General features: G+C 37.3%; 1 protein-coding gene across 1 annotated transcript in view; it reads right to left on the bottom strand.

The window, feature by feature from the left end:
- CSRNP3 (cysteine and serine rich nuclear protein 3) overlaps positions 1 to 20,305 on the bottom strand; it is a 179,525-nt gene that overhangs the window by 64,239 nt on the left and 94,981 nt on the right. The window contains exon 3 of the mRNA XM_039242001.1: positions 6,395 to 6,565. Within this exon, the coding sequence (XP_039097932.1) occupies positions 6,395 to 6,565 (171 nt within the window). The remainder of the gene's footprint in view (positions 1 to 6,394; positions 6,566 to 20,305) is intronic.

Raw genomic sequence — 20,305 nt, forward strand, 5'->3', positions numbered from 1 at the left:
CTTAATCAAAGACTTCCCTTAATACTCCTGGGTTGGGTTTCTGCCTGAACACTCCTCCAATGTTTGAAAAATCAAAGATTCAGCGGTAGATTGATTGCTACATTTATCTCTGGGATAGAAAGTTCTCAAAGTAAACCACAGTGCTGGATAGACATGATCTGCTTCTATCTTAAGTTGTATTTACTACTTGTAGTCTATCATTTTGCCATGTGTGAAAGCGCCTAACTCAGAGCTTGTAACCTAAGATACACTCTATATGTTCAAACTGACTCTTAATCTTCAATGCATTTTAACTGCTGGGTTAAGAGAATAGGTTACTTCCAGTACAAAGTTTCATGTCAAAATCTGTTTTCAGTGGATTCTTTATCTCTAATCCCTTTAGGAAATGTGCAGTCAGTGGAAGGAAAGTGACACTGGAGAAACAGGCTGACTTGGGTGCACATGGTAGTATATTTATGCCCTGTGTATTCAGAGAGAAAAGGGAGGGAAGTAAGAAGAAAAGAGGGAGGGAGGGAAACAGATTATAATCTCAGCCCTTGGGTAAATTAGGAATACATCTCTGAATGGTGATTTCTACTTTTAGAAAATGGTTACAATAATAGCTTCTAATCAGACAACAATTCTTGGAGAGCAAACGAACTCAAGGATGTAAAAATGGTTTTTAAATGAGAAAATGGCATCCCTATGGAAGATGTCTACTGCCTGCTTTCATATGTACCTTAGGAGATCTATCCTTTTACCTCTTGATATTTTCATTTCCTAAATACTGCACATTTATTTGTAGAAACACTGTTTCAGGAGAAATAATGTGTTCCTTTTGGGAGGACATTTCATCACATAGCTTCTCATTACTCGCGTGAAGTGCCAAGACCCTTTGGAGGGCAGAAAAAAATCATTCCTCTCTAGCTTCTCTGCAGCTTTCCTTTTGACAGTGCTCAAGTACAGGCTGATTGGCTATGGAGCCACAGGGATTTGATGAAACAAAGCGTTCCACAGCAATACAGAATCCAGATGCTTCTATCTCAAGGGAAGTACACGATATGACCTTGGTTGATCACTGGTAAGCATGCTAGTTGCCTAGCAAAACTCAGAAGTCCATAAAAAGAGGCATAATTTCCTTACTGATTTATATTTTGAAGCTTTTATTGTTATACTGTGATGTGCTGTAAATTGAATATCTAAGAAAGCTTAGAATAGCATGGAATTTTTTACTACCATAGCTACTGACACATACCAATCTTATCAATGCCTGTATTTGTAATGATAACAAAATGTTAAGTTACACAATATGTTAATCCCTGCAAAGTACTGAGTACATGGGATATTTTTAATTTGAAAGATGAGCTCATGATGGTAAGATTTAAATAACCACATTAAAAAAAATCTCAATGTGAAACTAAATTTGGTTTCCTAATGCTATACAAATTTGACAGTCATCAAAAATCCTTCTTTACTCTAAGATAGGGTTTTTTTTCAAAAGTAAAGACATATACTAAAGAAACAGGTTTCACCACTAATAACATTCCTAAAAGTTTATATCCATAGATTTACATGCAGATAAGACCACTGCCGATAAGTACATATTTTAATTTAGATGAAAAAAGAAATATAACATGTTTTAAAAATTTGCATATCAATTTTTGGACTAGTGAATAATCTGAAATGCATCTCTAGAAACAAGAAACCCTTTAAACTACCCATTTCACATTAGTTAACATCTTCAGGTCTTCCATACAGTAAATATTCTAGGTAGAGTTTTTATCTCTTGATACGAATACAATGAACTAATCAGACCATTAAAAAAAGGGCACTTTTTAATTAAATCAAGCATTTACTTATATCTAAAAATCATGAAAAATCTGTCAGATTTCATTTAATACAGTTAAATCATCAATCCAGTAAACTAACACATCGCCAGCCACCCTGATAATAAACGATGAGATGAAACATTTTGATAAGTTTTTGGACATCATAAAATATGTCTATTTTCTTCAATAGAAAAAATCACTTTGGTTAGACACAACTTCTTAAAGCCTTTACTAGTTAGTGGGGGAATTGCATGATTTAGGGGCTCACACCATTTCAATCTTCACATATATAAACACAATTTGAATGACAGCCATCATTTTAGGTTAAGTTTAAAACTTATTTGTTGAGGGAGACATAAAATATTGACAGAAATAAAAATTAATAAATACGAAAATTCACTCATTTTTTTAATACCTCAAAAAAATCAAATTGTTTTCAGTGCTTAAGGCACCATATCATTGCTTGCCTTTATGTATACATAGATTTTCCCTGACAGTAGAGATAAAATTTTGGGTTCTGTTTTCTGTTTCTCTTTTTATTTATTTATTTATTTATTTATTTATTTATTTATTTGAGAGAGAGGGTGCAAGTGAGCTAGGGGCAGAGAGAGAGAGGGAGAGAGAGAGAAAATCCCATGAGGGCAGAGAGAGACAGAGAGGGAGAGAGAGAGAAGTGGGGCTCATCCGAAGCAAGGCTCGAGCTCACCCAATGTGGGGCTCGAACTCACGAACTATGAAATCATGACCTCAGCCAAAGTCAGATGCTTAACTGACTGAGCTACCCAGGCACCCATGTTTTTCTTAATTTTATCTCATGAGTATTTTATATACTGTCAAGTCTTCATAACTATTATGAAAATAAATTAATTGTGTAAGTCGCCATAACTTAAGGGATCATTTTCCTGCTCTTAGACATGTAACTTTTCTCTTCCCCACCTCCAACTCTCTTTTTTGAAACTACCACCAACCACTAACATTCTCATTTATGCAGTATTTGATACTACCACTAACCATCAACTTTTCATTGATACAGTTTTCCCTTCAGTTTTGATGTTTCTCCCTTTGGGTAAATATCTGAAGTACAGACTTACAGATATGAATATTATTATGGCTCTTATATTTCCCAAGTGCTTTCTAAATTTCACTACCATCAGTAGCAATGTATGTACCTATGATTTATACTGTGACTTTCACTAGTACTTAGGTATCAGTAGTTTTTACTGGAGAGGGATGTTAATCTCATGAAGATGAATTTTCTGTGATTTCATACTAACGGAATCTCATTAGTATTATTTTAATCTGTATCATTATTACTATTGTTAAATGCTTTAAAATATTTGCTAATCATATTTCCTATTGTGTGGATTACCTCTGGAGGATATCTAAAAGATTCATGTGAGTTTTTTATTAAATTAAATGTAATAAATAATATATTTAATACCAGTATTTTGCAATGTGACTTTTTTTGTTACTTCAAAGCTCAGGTAGTGATCCTACGGCTGACACATAAACAATATCCCCATATTTTGATTTTTAAAATATTTTTTTATTTAATCCCTCTGGAATGTATTTTGGCATATGTTGTGATATGTGTATCTAAATTACTTCTTTTTCAAACTCTAACACCATCACCATTTATTAAATACTTCTTCCCTATCCCATTGCTCTTTAAGACTCTATTCTTTTTTTTTAATGTTTTTATTTATTTTGAGAGAGAGAGAGCATACACTTTTGAGATGTGGGGGAGGGACAGAGAGAGAGGGAGAGAGGGAATCCCAAGCAGGCTCCGTGCTGTCTGTGCAGAGCCTGATGTGGGTCTCAATCTCACAGTGAGATCATGACCTAAGCCAAAATCAAGAACTGGACACTCAACTGACTGAGCCTCCCAGGCACCCCTGTAAAGCTCTATTCTTATACATTAAACTCGTATATATAACATGTTAAGATTTTCTATACTTTCTTGGATATAGCACAGTATCAAAAAAGTTAAATTACATACTTTTCTAATATGATTTAATATCTGGAATGACTTTTAAACATTTTAGTGTCTTTAAAAAAAATATACCTTTATTCTCATTAGCTTATTTCCCCAAATAGATTTTTATCATTCTATCACCTTCTAAGAAAATCCACTTGAGGATTTTGAGACCATACTAATATTTAAAATTAATATGAAAAGCCTTAACAACTTTATTTATCTTTATATCTGGAAACATAAACTATCTCTTTACTAATACACAATAAACAACATCTATTTTTTATTTTTTATTTTAGAGAGAAGAGCGCATGCAAGCAGGGGAGAGGGGCAAAGGGAGAAAGAGAGAGACAGAGAGAGAATCTCAAGCAGTTTTCATGCTCAGGGCTTGGTGTGGAGCTTGATGTAGGGTTCTATCCAACAACCCTGGGATCATGACCTGAGCTGATATCAAGAATATGATGCTCAACCAACTGGCCAACCAGGTGCCCCCACAATAAACAACATTTTAAAGATATGTCCAATATTATATAATTAAAGGGCAGTATAATGGAAAAAGTGAAGACTATGGAGTAAGTTACATACATATACATATATATCTAAACTCAAATCCTGTGTGATCTGGGGCAAGATGCTTAGCCTCTCTGAGCCATATATATTTCCTGTGTAAATTGAAGGTAGTGGTATTTCTAGAATCGATAGAAAGAGTAGGGATAATGTATATAAAGCTATGGTAGCATTTGTGTACCCAATAAATATTAGCTATGATCATAATTTTCAATACAAAATGTGCTTAGTATTAAAAATTTCCAAAGTTCCTTCATGTGTTTTATCTCACTTGTTCTGTTGATCTTCACAAAACTCTATCAGATGATGATGTTGTTATTATCACTATTTAATACTAAGACCAAATAAGTACACAAGTATCTTCTTTAAATAAAAAACACAAGCTCATTTCATATCATCATGACATATATAAATGTATTTGTAGATTTTTATTTTGCACAATTACCTTGTCCCTAAATATATGATGATCTTTTTCTGTTGTGATAATTATAATTGCCCTTTCACTATATTTTCTATTAGTTTTGATTGTTTAAAGGAATGGTTTTGATTTTAGTTTGTTTCATGCTCAACAGTTTTATTGAGATCCTATTTCCTCTTCAAGCTCTTGTTTATTCTTTTCATTTTCTGAGTTTTCACATTTCCAAATTAAATTCCATGTTATAGAATCATATGCTAATAAAATCAGACACTTAACTGAAAAATGGATAAACTAGGACTTGTTATCTCTCATGGTATCATGATACAGTAAAATCTTCTTGTTGGAAACATAATTTTCCAAAGATCGTTTAGCTATTACTAGTCAGTTTCTTTTAGCTTGCAGATTATATTAAGAATTTTTTCGGGCTCCTGGGTCATTCAGTTGTTTAAGTGTCTGACTGGCTCAGGTCATGATCTCACAGCTCGTGAGTTAGAGCCCCACACTGGGCTCTGTGCTGATAGCTCAGAGCCTGGATCCTGCTTCGGATTCTGTGTCTCCCTCTATCTCTGCCCTTCCTCCTTTGTACTCTGTCTCTCTGACTCAAAAATAAATAAACATTAAAAAATTTTAAAAAAATTTCCATCAGTCCTGCAAACCTCACAATATCTTTCTTGACAGGAAAGGCTAACATATAGTGTGACAGAAAAAAGAATCGATGAGAAGGCATACATCTCTATTTTTTCTTTGTGGGTTTTAAATATTATTCTTGGGGATGAAGAATAAAGGAATGAGTAGAAAGAAGTAAAAACTGTGTACACTCACACACTTGGGTGAGTTTTGTACCTTTCTCATCTCTTAATGCATGGGTGGCACGCTCTTTCTCATCATAACCTAGACTTTCTATTCCCAAATATATCTATTTTTCCTCCCAGAATATCATTTCAGCTTTGGGAGGATAAATGCCTGTGCCTGGACTTGTCTTTCCACATCTACTCTCAATAGGGTGCTTCCTTTTAAAATTAGTAATAACGGGGGCGCCTGGGTGGCTTAGTCGGTTAAGCATCCAACTTTGGCTCAGGTCATGATGACTGAGCCACCCGGTCTCTCTTTCTCTCTCCCAGAAATAAATAAAACATTAACAAAAATTAAAATTAATAATACTGAAAAACCATTTTGGGGGTGTCTGGGTGGCTCAGTCAGTTAAGCAGCTGACTTCAGCTCAGGTCATGATCTCATGGTTTGTGAGATTGAGTCCCACATCGGGCTCTGTGCTATCAGTACAGAGCCTGCTTTGGATCCTGTGCCTCCCTTTCTCTCTGTTCCTCCCCTGAGCTCTCTCTCAAAAATAAATAAACATTTAAAAAATTAAAAAAAGAGATACCAGTTTTGCATTGAGTCAGTTGGTTAACACTATCAAATAAACCACTCCCCAAAGCAATCCAAATAAAAGAATCTATTGATACCTCAAAAACACTTCTTTTCTTTACTTAATCATGCTTTGTTTTTAGATCAATTACAAGGATAAAACAAAACTAGTAATAAAGGTTCAAAACAGTGACCAAGATGATGCAGTTATTTTCACTGTAGAATCAGACAATTAGCTTCAGGGGTGGTTTCCGTACTCACGGGGAAAATGATTAGAAGTGGATGGATTGACACTGTCCCCACTGTCAGCACTCTCGCTGCTGGAAACTTCATCATCTGATTCCCGCACAGAGGAGCAGGGTGATGAGCCGTCAACTTCTTCAAACTTCCTCTTTAAAATTCCACTCATAGCTGCGGCGCTGTCACATGTACCTGTAACAGGAACGAGAGCAATGAAGCATTGAAATATTTGACCGCTAGATGTGTAGCCAAGGTCTCCAGAGTCATTTTTATGTGTTTTTTTTATACATGAGCTGAGCCTTTCCTTGAAAGGATCACTAAACAGTTTTTTTTATATTTTCAAATTAACAAAAATTAAACTGAATTAAATTAAATTAAATACAAGCAATTGACCATTTGGTTACCAGCATGTATCATTTTTTAGACACAGCTCATTTTAATATAATATCTCTATTCCTTTTTGTTGGCAAATTGAGAAAATCCACCCAAGATTGTGAAATTCTGTAATGAAAAAAGTGTCAATATCCCCCAAAGTCCTAAATAATAACTGTCTTATATAAAATTCATCCAGAAGAAACACAGAGAAGTATGCAAAAACTTCATAAATGTGAGAACCTAATTAGCTGAACACAACAAAGCATGTGAAATCAGTTCTAAATTTTAGGTAATTTCCATTTCAATATTGCAATAAGATGAAATGTGTTCCCATGATACCTGGTTACCAAAGCCATTGCCACTGTTTCGGAAACTTCCTAAGGCTACTTATCTGGGAGACAGCCCTTAGTGGGTGGGGGAAGGGTGGGAGTAGATTCTCCTAAATGCTTTCTCTAGGATGAATGGGCTTTCCCTTCTCCTTGGGCTGCCCTTTCTCCACCTTCCCCATTTACCTTGACATATGCACAGTCAGCTAAAGATCATCAACTTTCCTTGCAGTGTAAGGATATTTCAGTGAATAACCTATATATAAATTAGCTTAGATATATACGTACATGGTCTTACACTGCTAAATTAGGTTAACTTAGCTAAAAGTATTACTAAGTTGATTCCATGCATTCCAACTTCCATCTCATGTACGTCAGCTAATTTTAATTCTCATTTGAGTTTGTGAAGCCATTCTCTCCTTTTCCTGCCAGACTGTAGCCATCAGTCCTGTTGCTCAAGAGAAAGCAAGACCCTTAAAACTATTCTAGACTGTCCTCAGACCTCTTGGAAATCACCCGTTCTCTGTGCAGATCACACAGCAAGCAGCCTGCCCAGGTCCCCTGAGCTGAGCCAGCTCTCTCGAAAGGTCTAATTCTGTAGTTTTTAAAGTGGGCTATTTGGATTAGCAGCATCAGCATCACCTGGGAGGGGCATTATGAGAAAGGCAAATTCTCAGGCCCTGCTTCAGATCTACTGTATCCGAAACTCCCAGGAGGTCCTGCCTAGGACTCTGCATACTCATATTGGAAGACCACTGTCTAATTTCTAGTCTGCTCTCCAGAGGCTAGCTCCCTTCCTGGGCTCTGCCTCTCTTGGGGGTGTCCACATTCCAGCCCTAAAGAGTGACATGACCCAATGCTTAAAACCTAGTCAAAAATCTCTTCTTTGGCCATCCTTTGTGTATTTTCTAGTAAAGTTAAGTATAGTATTAAACATCGTATAAGGATTTATAATTAATTTCAATATTCTCCATTCATCTGAGTACATGTTGAGATACTGGTATGTATATGCTTGACTCCGCGGGTGGAGTAGGTGATACAAAAGGGAGTAGAACATGTTCCCTGCCCTGAAGGAGCAAACATTCACTATGTGGCTCCATCAAACTCCCAAGTTCATGGTCCAATGCCTTCTTTTACTAATCCATGTCTTTTGCTTGACTTATATTAACAATGGAGAGAACAGATATCCATAAGAAGATATTGCACTGTCCACTCTTCTGAGAATAAAATCTCTATCCTGACTCTGATTTTACCACTATTCAAATTAGCATATTATTTTCTCTACCTTAAAGAATGTGAAATGCATAAAATGTGCATGCATATTGCATATCTGAGCAGGGCAAGAGAACAAAAGATATTTTAAGTAAAGTTCTTGAAATAAAAGTAGGACAGGATATAAATTTTAAAATGGTTCACTTCAAACAAGATGCAAAGTAATTCATGAGGAAGAACCTCCAAGACACAAAATAATACAAGATGGAAACCCATGTTTAAAAAGCACATTCTTATAATAAGATATTGCAACAGAAGCCGTTAAAAACCATATCTGTAAGTTCCCAGCTTCCTTAGGAAAGGCAGATTTCTCAAGAACCAAAGACATTCAATTGTACCACAGGCAACCATGTTCCAATATGGTAAAGTGGTACTTGGTATTGTTCCTTTCTTGCTTACTCAAGAATAAGAGGGGAAATTTTTGGAGGGATGACAAGGAAATTGAAAAGTCTCTTTTTCTATTTGTTATTATATTTTGGGACTGGAAAGCAATGGAGTTGAAGGTTAGATACAATTTCTGTCTACATTTTTGAGATTGCAAAAGCCTGAGCTAGACCTAACTCAAAGGAAAGAAGGAACTGATTGCTTAGGTTGGGATTAGTCTGTCGCTGGAAATTAAAAATTCAAATGATTACAGGGGCTCCTGGATGGCTTAGTCAGTTAAGCGTCCCGCTCTTGATTTCAGCTCAGGTCACGATCCCAGCTCTGTGCTGGCACTGAGGAGCTTGCTTGAGATTCTCTCTCTCTCTCTCTCTCTCTCTGCCCCTCACCCACCTCTGTCTCACAAAATAAAGAAATAAACTTTAAAAAATTCAAATTATTACAGAGAGGCATAACCGTAACATATACCTGTGACACTGGTTAAGTGCTGATTGCTTGTGCAGCAAACAAGCATAATACTTGTCTAGTTGCATTGCCTTTAAAATATATTATGTGAGCATAATAAGAGGTCATAACAAATTATGAGGCCAAATGACCCATTGCTTAAAGGAATGTAACCCTTCATTTAAACCCAACAGTGGAGTGGTAAAAAGAGCATGTGGTTTTCTTCTACATTATCTACACTATCTCACTAGGGAAAAGAATATGAGAATTTAGGGGGAAGGCCCTGTTAATAGAGGAGTTGTATATACCTGGTTTGCTTGTATCCTGTATTGATTCTCTCAGAATTTGAGGATGACAATATGTGGTTAGTTAGGTACAGACACTAAGGAGTACAATGACTGCCTGTCTTAGGGCTGCCACAGCTCCTTAAATATCCACTTATCATATTTTTGTTCCTAAAGATGAGGCATAATTAAACTCCATGGATGTGAAGCCAATGAAAAAGTGGTCAACATTTCAAATTGGCTTTATATAGCATCAAAGCCCAAAGAACAGAAGATAAATCTGGACAGGCATTAATCTGTTCTAAATGTGAGAAGCTGAAAATCTAAGCCTCAATAACAGCCATTTTAACACAGCTACTGTTTTCCAATTCATGAAACATATGCTAGTCAAGAGCATCACCATTTCTCATTTGGACTCGGACAAGAACCTCCTAATTACTCTCTCCCATCCACTACTGTTTGCTTTAGATGTGTTTTCTGGGTTGCAGGCAGAATGATACATCTAAAATGCAAATCTGATCATGTCAGTCTATAGCTTAAAACTCTTAAGTGGCTTTGGATTGCCTTAGGATGAGTTCAAAATCCTCACAATGGCTTATAAAGTCCTTAACAATCTATTTGGCTAACCTCTTCATCTTCATTTTGAGCCACTGCCTTGTTGCCAGTATTTTAGCTCTAATAATCTTTCAGTTTCTCCAACCTGCTATTTCTCTCTGGCTTCCAGTCTTTGTGATATACTGTTCCTTCTGACCCCTGTTTTAATTTCTTTTCCCATAGCAATTACCATCTTCTAAATCCATGTTATTTATTTATATATTTCGATGTTTATTATCTACTGCTTTCATCCCTTGTTACATGATAAAAGGGCAGGGATCTTTGTTTTCTTTACTGAGGTACCAATGGTTTATAACAGTGCCTTTTATATATTATAGATGCTCAATAAATATTTGTTGATGAATGTATAAAACCTTTCCATTTCTTTACTTTCATTACTTTATCAGTGTCTGTTTTCTCTGCTGGACGGAAAGCTCCATGAAGCAGAAATCAAGTTCATCTCCGTCACCACTCTCTCTCTCCTCACTAACAAAATATCTGGCATTTTTGATTGGATGAGAATCAAAATGAAAGATGAAATTGACCTCAAAACGTCATACAATTTTTTTTTTTTTTGCTTGCAAGCAACCCAAAAGCAAATTCTAGCTAACTTAAGCACAAAGACATCTGTTGGAAAAATACTGAACTAGTTCATGCAATCTTAGATAGAGCTGAAATCCAAAATTAAAGGACTGCAGGAATAAGGACAGCTTCTGAGGTTATGACTGTAGAAATTCCTTATTTTTCTCTAGAGCACCACTGTTACCAGGTTTAAGCCCAGCAAGTTCTCTCTCTTACCTCACAGTTCAAGTTTAATGTTCCAGGGAGTAAGTTTTCGCCCATCTTGGTTCAGAGGTCAGCCATTTGATCACTCAACTACATGGCCAGAAGGCAAAGAGCCACCCAATTAGGTACTACTCCAGCAAATCATACTCAGAACCCTCAATAAGTTCAATTGTATTTCAAAGCCAATATTTTCTTCTTGTCTAATACTGATTTATCTTAATCTTTTCATTCATTAATTGAGCCCATGAATTCACCACTTGGATAGCTTCCCCTTTCTCTGCACCCTCATGCCCTTTCTATTGCCAAATTAATAACCACTTTGTTATAAAACTCTAAAAAGCATCTTGTGATCTTGGATATCTGCTATACTTGACTAACACATACTATTGCTCTCAAATTTTTATTAGATATAACCATTGTTCAGAAGCTCCTCTAAGCACATTTAATGAAAAAGCAGTAGAGAGTATAAATGTTTTCAATCTCTACACACACACACACTGATGAACTACACTAGATGTTCTATGGTTATAAGTGCAATTCTTTTGTTTAATGTATTTCTGGAAAAATATCAGAAGCCAGAAGGATGTAGACTGAAGTAAGTGGGAGAGGTTCACTAAGAATGCCAAATCAAGAAGGTGGATGCAAATGTACATTTTAATGCATTTGGAAGAATGACTAAAGCTAACTTTGGGTATTTGCTGGAATCTTGTTCATATCACTCTTTTCTGACAATGTAAAAAGTCTGTAGCTTTCATAGGTAACTCACTGAGTTCTTACTATCCCACGTCTATTCATCTAATGTTTAACCCTATTTTCTTCTTTCATTCTGCCCTTATTTCATAATGCTTTAGATGTGCTGTAAGGAAATTACCACAGAAAATATGCCTTAAAAATATCATTAATCCCCAAATTCTGAGGAGCAAGTTATCTGATCGGCAGAACCACTTTAGGATTGCCAGATTTAGTAAATAAAAATTTGAATTTTAGATAAAAGATGAAAGTGCCTTCAAGATATATTTGTACTTATTATTTGTTGTTTATCTAAAATGCAAATTTAACTGAGCATCCTGCATTCTTTCTGACAACCCTAAGGAGGTTTCCAGTTCTGGAGGAGAAAGAAAAATGATTCCAATGTAACAAATATATCTACATAAGAAATGCCACCTACTGGGGCACCTGGCTGGCTCAGTAGGTAGAGCATGCAACTTTCTTTTTTTTTCTTTTCTTTAAAGTTTATTTATTTTGAGAGAGAGAGAGAGAGAGGGAGAGAGAGAGAGGGAGAGAGAAAGAGAGAGAGAGAGAGAAAGAGAGAGAGAGAGCGCGAGAGAGAGAGCAGGCGTGCACACGCAAGCAGGAAAGGGGCAGAGAGAGGGAGACAGAGAATCCCCAACAGGCTCTGCACTGTCAGCACAGAGCCCAATGTAGGACTCGATTCCATGAACTATGAGATCATGACCTGAGCCAAGGTCAAGAGTTGAAGAGCATGCAACTCTTGATTTCAGGGTCATGAGTTCAAGTCCCACATTGGGTGTGAAGCCTTTAAAAAAAAAAAAGAAGAAGAAGAAAGAAAGAAATACCACCTACCAACTGGAGCTACCATACATGAATATTTCTGTCTTTACCAAACAGATGAAACTCAGTAAATAAAACCTGAAAGGTCATTAGGGTGAATCATGAGTTTATCAAATATTTGAAGAACAGCGAGGGGTGAGTAGTGGTTAATAAGTTAAGGGAAGGTCAGACCTATCACTGGTGCAGGAAGAAGTGAATTTAAAAGGAAGTAATTCTGGCATGGCAAGAATTTCCTTCTGGGAGAATGAGGTCTTTTTAGTGAGATGCTGTCTCCCCCCTGGCCTGGTTAAAGAAAAAAAAAAAGGGTAATGAGCTGTGAGTTCATGGTTCATTCGACCTGGTAGTTCTTTATGCCACGGAGATGGCCAAGACCAGAAGCCTTCCATGGTACTTCCTTAGGAAAGAAGGGATGTATCTGGAACTCCTCTGTTGTTGGGGCTTGAGTTTATCCTTTGCATTGCCTCCTTGCTCATTTTGTAGTTAACCAAAGTGAGAGTCATATTTAACTGCAAGGGTCATTAACAAGGACACTTCCACCATGGTGATGTGGCACACATCAGGTGGCACGTTCCCTTGCATTACATGACCTGATGTTTCTCCATGATTTACCAAAGAACAAAATAATGTATTTTACGACCTCATCAAATTCTTCCAACAAGCACAAAAAGCGAAGAAACTATGATACAATGCTACTCCAATGACTTTGAGGAAACGAGGCTGCTTGCTTCGATCAGCAATGGGACTCCGGCCCAGGACACACACCAGTGTCAGGATTAAGTTGCACAGAAAGAACTTACTTTCCTTTACTTTCACTCAGAATGGAAAGTAATTTTGATGCTTCTTCTGGTTGCTTCACCAAATTCAAATGATGAGCTGAGCGTCACTGCAAACAGGTTGACGAAAATACTGGTGTGTGGCTCATCTGTGATAGCAGGTGGGAAAAGCCTCGCTGGCAAAAGCAAGATTATTCACAATGTCACACTTTATCAGCCAGATTGCTACTGGACCAGATAGAGGGTGAAGAGGACAGTTGCTCAATTGAGGGCGTAGAGGTTTTATTCCAATATTTAAGAAAGCAGAGCTCAGCTTAAAAAAAAATCATACTGTGTTATTTTGAATTCTTTGGTGCAGTATCTTTAATTATCCAGATATGTTCCTAACTATTGGGATACAATTTTAATCAAGTTAGTTTGTATTAAGTCTTTTTCATCCATCATTTTTTTAAACCATAATTTTGAGTAATCTGTTATGTTTGGCCCTAACGCTGACATTACTACTGCCCTGATGCTATTCTGTTAATCAAACACTGACTGTAGACTAAAGTCTCTGCTAAATAAGATAGTCATTATTGGAAGAAGTTGGCATCAGATGTTATGCCTTAAATACTTATCACTCCACACGTTCTCAGAATGCTTATGCATGTCTCTTATTAAAAAAGAAAAGAGGGGATATCTTTTCCCACAATACTAGGGCCATTTCTGCTTTAACTCATTTGGCAAGAAATTGATATATCTGCCGCCAAGAGGAGAGGGATTTGGCAACGATCTCACAAGGTAAAATCCTGCAAGGTGTTTCCATGGGGCACCACCAATGTGAAAAATGCTGCTGGTGGCTTGCCAATGTGAGAAGCGCAAGTTGGCCAAATACACCTCTTGCCCAGGTGCCTGTTTAAGCCAAGAACCCTGGGGGCACTCCTGTCTAATGAATATTTTTGTTGGAGAAATGATTGCAGGGCTCCCCAATTATGTGTGAGTTCCTTGTGCCAGAGTTGCCTGTGACCTTGACTTAAAGGTCTGAGTTACTTTACGTGCTTTGGATCTCAACATTTTTGCAGCTTGCTGATCTGCAGCTTGAAAACCTTATGAAAGAAATGAATGCTTTCCACAGAAAAAAGGGCACATAAGCACAAATGCATGCCATCTATCCATGGACTCCCTGGTCAAGAGCCTCTGCTCTGGTGATTTATCCCATTTCCCCAGGCTGGGGGGAGATCCAGAACCTGGAGAAATGATTCATTGTGAACAAATTAGTTCAGAGTACCAAAGAAGCTTAAGAATCTGTTGTCTCCTGTTCCTTGTACACGAGGGTCATCCACTTCCTAGGGCAGGGGTCCTTCCAACTCCCTCGGTTTCTTCTACAATCAGGGGAACATTCCGTAACACCTTTAAGGGTTCCTTTCTTCCCTGTTTTCTTGGCTACCACCTACTACTCTAAAACAACTACCCCAAACTGACTCCCTCCACAACTCTGTATCTTGGTGGCTGATTCTGGGTTGCAGTACACTCTCCCTAAAACAGTGTCTGTCTTTCCTAAAAGGTAGTTGGAGTGCCTTGTTCCATATATAATACCGGCCAGCTTTTAGTGAGCACCTACTATGGCCAAGGCCCTTTGTACCTAGTCTCTGTAATCTTTCTCCCAATGCTCCAAGCTTATTTTAACAAAAGAAAGCAAGCTTTCAGAAATCTAGATCATTTTCCCAAAAGGCCTGACCCAAACTTTCTCTGAAAATATTCCCTGACTAGCACCACACTGGGTTAAGTGACCTCTCTGCATTTCACAGCTCACAGTACTCATCACACTTTATCATAATTGCTGGCTTACCTGCCATTTTCTCACACTTGAGTGTGCGGTTCCTTATGAACTGAAGATGTACTCCAGTGCTTGCTCAGTAAATGAATGGCCATCAATTTGGAGTCTAATCCTAGATCAGCTACTAACGAGTGGCCTAATTTTAAGTAAGAGGATTACCTCCTTTGGTCTCAATTTCCACTTCTGTCAAAATAAGGGGCGGACGTAACTAGTGAGACTAGGCTCTGATGCAATGCATTCCCCACATCCTGGCCATAAAAGCCATGGTCTCCATCAAAGGTGAGTGCCTCTTAATTGTTCTTACCGTCTTCCCTCACTGTATGCAAATAGGCTAAATTGATTTATGCCTTGCTGATCAAGGGATGAATGGCTCCTCCACTCATTAATGGTAAAAGTGTTTTTTTTATGACTCTACCTGGCAGGGGGGCCCCATGAAGCTTTCCATGTTACCTGCCATTAAGATTAGTTAGTACCCATATAAGAAAGACAGAGCTTGGTTTTTAACCCCTTTTAATATTAAACATTGCTCATTAGTTGGTGTTTGGCAACATGGCATACTAGAATACATGTGAACTAGAAGCCAAAAGTCCCTTCCTAACGGTAACCCCCAGGATGTTCTTCTGGTTGGCAAGAGCAGAGAAAGCTAACCAAGAACATGATAGGGCTTTTAAAACTTGAAAATTGATCAAGTGCCCATTGTAAGCCTATTTTATCTACTCTAACAAACTGCCAATGAAAAATTTATTTTATAAGCTTGCTATTAAGACTAAAGAAGAGTACTTAGCCTAATCCCTTTGGCGAGTAGCAATACTTACTACATTCAGGGGAAAAAAGACCTCACATACGTAGAAGAATTTAGAACACTGAAAGATAAATTTTTTTTTCCTCCTTAGCACTTAAGAAATTTCTCTTCAGTCTTTTAGAAAGCTTCTGATTAAATAATAGAGTAGCCAGTGTAGATCAAAGGGTATTTAAGGGATATGATATCCTTTTCCTTCAGAAGAATCATCAGAATATTCCGAAGGGAAAGGGACTTTGAAACCATTTTTCCCATAAAGTACTCTAAAGTGGACATCAGAGTAAATATGGCCAAGCTTTAGTACCATAGCCATCTAAGCATTGGGATCTGGCCAAAGATACTGTGCCAAAAAAAAAAAAAAAAGAGAGAGAGAGAGAACAGAAGTGTACAAGAAAGAAAGAGGAGGGGCAGATGAAGAGAGAGAGAGAGAGGGAGGGAGAATCCCAAGCAGACTCTACATTCAGTGCAGAGCCTGACTCAGGGTTCAATCTCATGAAATCAAGATGGGGTCGTGACCTGAGCTGAAATCAAGGGTTGGTTAATCACCTGACTGAGCCACCCAGGCTTCCTGACTATTCAAATAATTTTAAGTAAAAAAATGTAGATATAGTTTCTAAGTTTCTTTTGAAAAATTCTTGTGACTATATATTGATACAGTATTTCTTTTTTAAAGTTTATTTATTTTTAAGAGAGAGAGAGAGAGAGCATGCGTGCACACACACACACACACACACACACACGTGTGCACAACTGGGGGAGAGGCTGAGAAAGAGGGAGACAGAAAACCCCATGCAGGCTCCACACTGTCAGTGCAGAGCCCGATGTGGAACTTGATCTCACAAACCATGAGATCATGACCTGACCCAAAATCAAGAGTCAGAAGATAGTATTTCTAAACATCATTCTGATACAGAAGAACTTTAAAACAGCAAATCTGTGACACAGAAATTGTTTCATAATTCAGAGAAATAGCATCGTTCACACATTAGTTAGAATTAGACTATGCTCCAAAACAGCATGAGATCAGCAAACATTTCTTGGGCATCTACTGTGTTCCAGGCTCCCTCTCTAATTGAAAAGTCCATTGCCTATAGATGAGACAGGAACTCTGGATGGAGCAGAGATGCATAACTAATACCTTGGTCATATAAAGTCAACATGGAAATGGGAAAAAGTAGAACAAAGGCACATAGATGAAAATTTTTAAAGCAATAAAGTGAGAGCTTCTAAAAGTACATATTGTCACAACATATGTGAGGATCTTTGTTGAGACTGTGCTTCCCGTTGGAAAGATTCAAGGTGTCTATGAAGCCACATGTAGTTTGAAACTTGATGACTATGGTGACTGTCTTCTCTAGTTGCCACATTTGAATAGAAGATGGTACTAGGGAGGTATGACTTTCTTTTTGTTGTTGTTTTTAATTGATTTCTGAGAGAGAAAGAGAGACAGCATGAGCAGGGGGAGGGTCAGAGAGAGGAGGAGACAGAGAATCTGAAACAGGCTCCAGGCTCTGAGCTGGCTGTCAGCACAGAGCCCGACGCGGGGCTCGAACCCACGAACCGTGAGATCATGACCTGAGCTGAAGTCAGATGCTTAACCAACTGAGCCACCCAGGCGCCCCAGGGAGGTATGACTTTCAATAAATTCCTCATGGGTTTCTATTTTCAGAAAACAGGTCTTTTCCTCATCTGCTAAAATCTAAGATATTTCATCAAGAGTTTCTGTAACTACAGGCTTAGGCTGAATTTGCCTTTTCACCACCAGGGAATCAACTCCTATGGGTTGAAAAATCATAATGTTTAACTATCATTTATAATGTTCTTATTATGTTCTGGGCATGCATCATGCAATTTCATTTTCATAAAAACCACAGAGATGATCCCCCACTTTGCAGATGAAGATGAGGCTTACAGATTTCAAGTGTCATATCCAAGACCACATGGATTGTAAGAGGCAGACCGTGTCCTGGAAGTGACACAGGACTGGAATTTAAACCTTAGTTCCCAACCACTTTCCTGTTGAGCTTCTTCACACTCCATGACAAACTTTGAACTCACATACCCAAGAAACTACGTAATAAAGGCATTCACCTATCAAGAAAACAGACTCTTTTCCTGATTGTTTAGCCGCTCATAAATTGCCCTAAATTCATAAGGTATTATTGTATTAAACAAAATTACCCAGGTTTGTTGAAGTAGTTCTCAGGCTCTTTAAAATGCTAACGGTCAAGAGAAGACCAGAATATGAAGCTTTCCCCCAATACTTTGTACTAGTTCTCATTGTTACAGAGTATCTTCTGACATTGAGCTCATGGAACCAACATTCCTTCACATCTTCAAAGCTCTTCAGAGTGTATGAGAACACCTATTGATCTAATGGAAATGGGAAGAAGGAAAGTAACTCCAAAGTGTCTGAGAACAGTTAACATTCAAAAAAACTTGTTTCACATGGACCGAAAGATGTACTGTATAAAAATACAAAGCTTCTTGTCATCAACAGCTGTGGCCACGTTAGAATGAACCAATGTATTGCATGATGAAGCGACACTGTTGGTCAAGAACCCAGTTTCGGGCATAGCTTTCTCTGAGAGACTGCAGATAATAAGATGTAAATACTAATGCTTCGTGAATACACTTGAACTTCCATCTAGCTATAGCTTTAGTCAGCATGACTATAGATAAGGAGAGCAGCAAACAATTATTGGAGCTTCATGAGCATTTTTAAAAACAAGTACCACGGTCTCCCTTCTACTCGTTTGTTTTGAAATCATTGTTTATTTTCAGGGATATAATTTAGTTTAACTGTAAGATTTCTTCTCAAATCTCAGCCTCAGTTGTTCTTTGTTATTGTCAGAACCTGGTGAGTTGCTTTGAATAGAACTGTTTTTTCCCCCTCCTGTAAAAGGATGTCACAGCACAAGAGCACTGCAGCGTTTTTTATAATACACTTATAAACTAAGAACCGTAGCCTGGGAGCATGGTATTAGCTTCCTTGTATATCTTAACATACACATTGTATTAGTGAATTTTCAAAGACTGATGGCTCAGTTGTCTTAACTTTTTTTGTATGTTACTGGGGATAATGTAAGGTATGTGTGTCATGCACATACCTTAAATGCATTTCTGCATCAATATGTGGATTCATAAACTTGCATGGAGATAAAAGACTGTTCGAATAACAACTCTTCCTAGCTAGCCTAGTGGTGGAAGGTGGTGAATCTCAGAGCCCCAGGATTTGAGAACGAAATAGACCGTAAGCTCGGAAATTGGCAAGAATAGGTATATGACAACAATGTTTAGTCAAATGCCACAAAAAAATTGGTCTGTGTGCTTCCTTTGGTATACTTGTTGGAGATTCCTCATTTCCTTAGGAGACAAAGTAGTTTCAAATTCCTGTTAATGGTATAATATACCAGATTCTCATGGTAGCAATAAGAACTGAGGTTCAAACATGACTTTCAATATCCTGAACATAAGAAAAATTAAGATAAATTTTATTCATCTTTTTTAAATTTTTTAAAAAAAATTTAATGTTTATTTATTTTTGAGAGTTTTTTAATGTTTAATGTTTAAGTTTTTTTAAAAAATGCAATGTTTATTTATTCTTGAGAGAGAGAGGGAAAGGGCTAGTGAGAGAGAAAGGGAGACATAGAATCCAAAGCAGGCTCCAGGCTCTGAGCTGTCATCACAGAGCCGGATGTGGGGCTCTAACTCACAAACTGCAAGACCACGACCTGAGCCGAAGTCGGATGCCTAACCAACTGAGCCACCCAGATGCCCCCATCTTTTTATGTTCCTATGTTTACTATACCGTGTATGGACAGGTATCAGAAATTTAGTACATAGGATAAGTAAGGAGGGATGTTTATCTCCCTCCCTTTGCCCACCAAAGTCCAAAAGATTTAGGATTTAAGGTAAAACCAAGTTCATAAACTTGATTTTTAAATTGTTCTCAGATAAAGAGCAATTATTAACTGTATTAAAATATAATAAGTAGTAACATGGGAAAATAGTAAAATTACAAAAAGCATATACAAGATATTAAAAGGATATACAACTGTATACCAAAAGCATATAATGGCAACGCCATTTGGTGTTGGGGGACAGTTGGGGAGCAGTTTTACCTTTTGCAATGAGTCCAGTGTAATGGGGGAATAATGATTCGTATGTAGTTAAGAAAACCTAAACTGATTTCCACTTTGCTCAACAAAGCAGAATGATACGTAGTATATTTTGCTTCCATGAAAGCAATTACTATTTTTAAAAAACTGGCTATTAAAGTTATAAGCTTCACCTATTTGGAAAATTGGTTTATTTTGTACAGATTATTTCTCACCTGCTCTAGACAAAGCATTACTATAGCATTGCCATGTGTCTAATAACATGGAATAAAAAGAAGTCTTTAAAATCATTTTACAACCTTATTATACTTTCCAATAAAATTAATACAATTCTATTTAAATTCCAGAATAGGTGACTAAAAGTGCAATCATTTTGATTGTTTCCTAAG

Source organism: Hyaena hyaena, unplaced genomic scaffold (genome assembly GCF_003009895.1).
Source record: "Hyaena hyaena isolate Hyena2069 unplaced genomic scaffold, ASM300989v1 scaffold_207, whole genome shotgun sequence".
NCBI classification, from domain to species: Eukaryota; Metazoa; Chordata; class Mammalia; order Carnivora; family Hyaenidae; genus Hyaena; species Hyaena hyaena.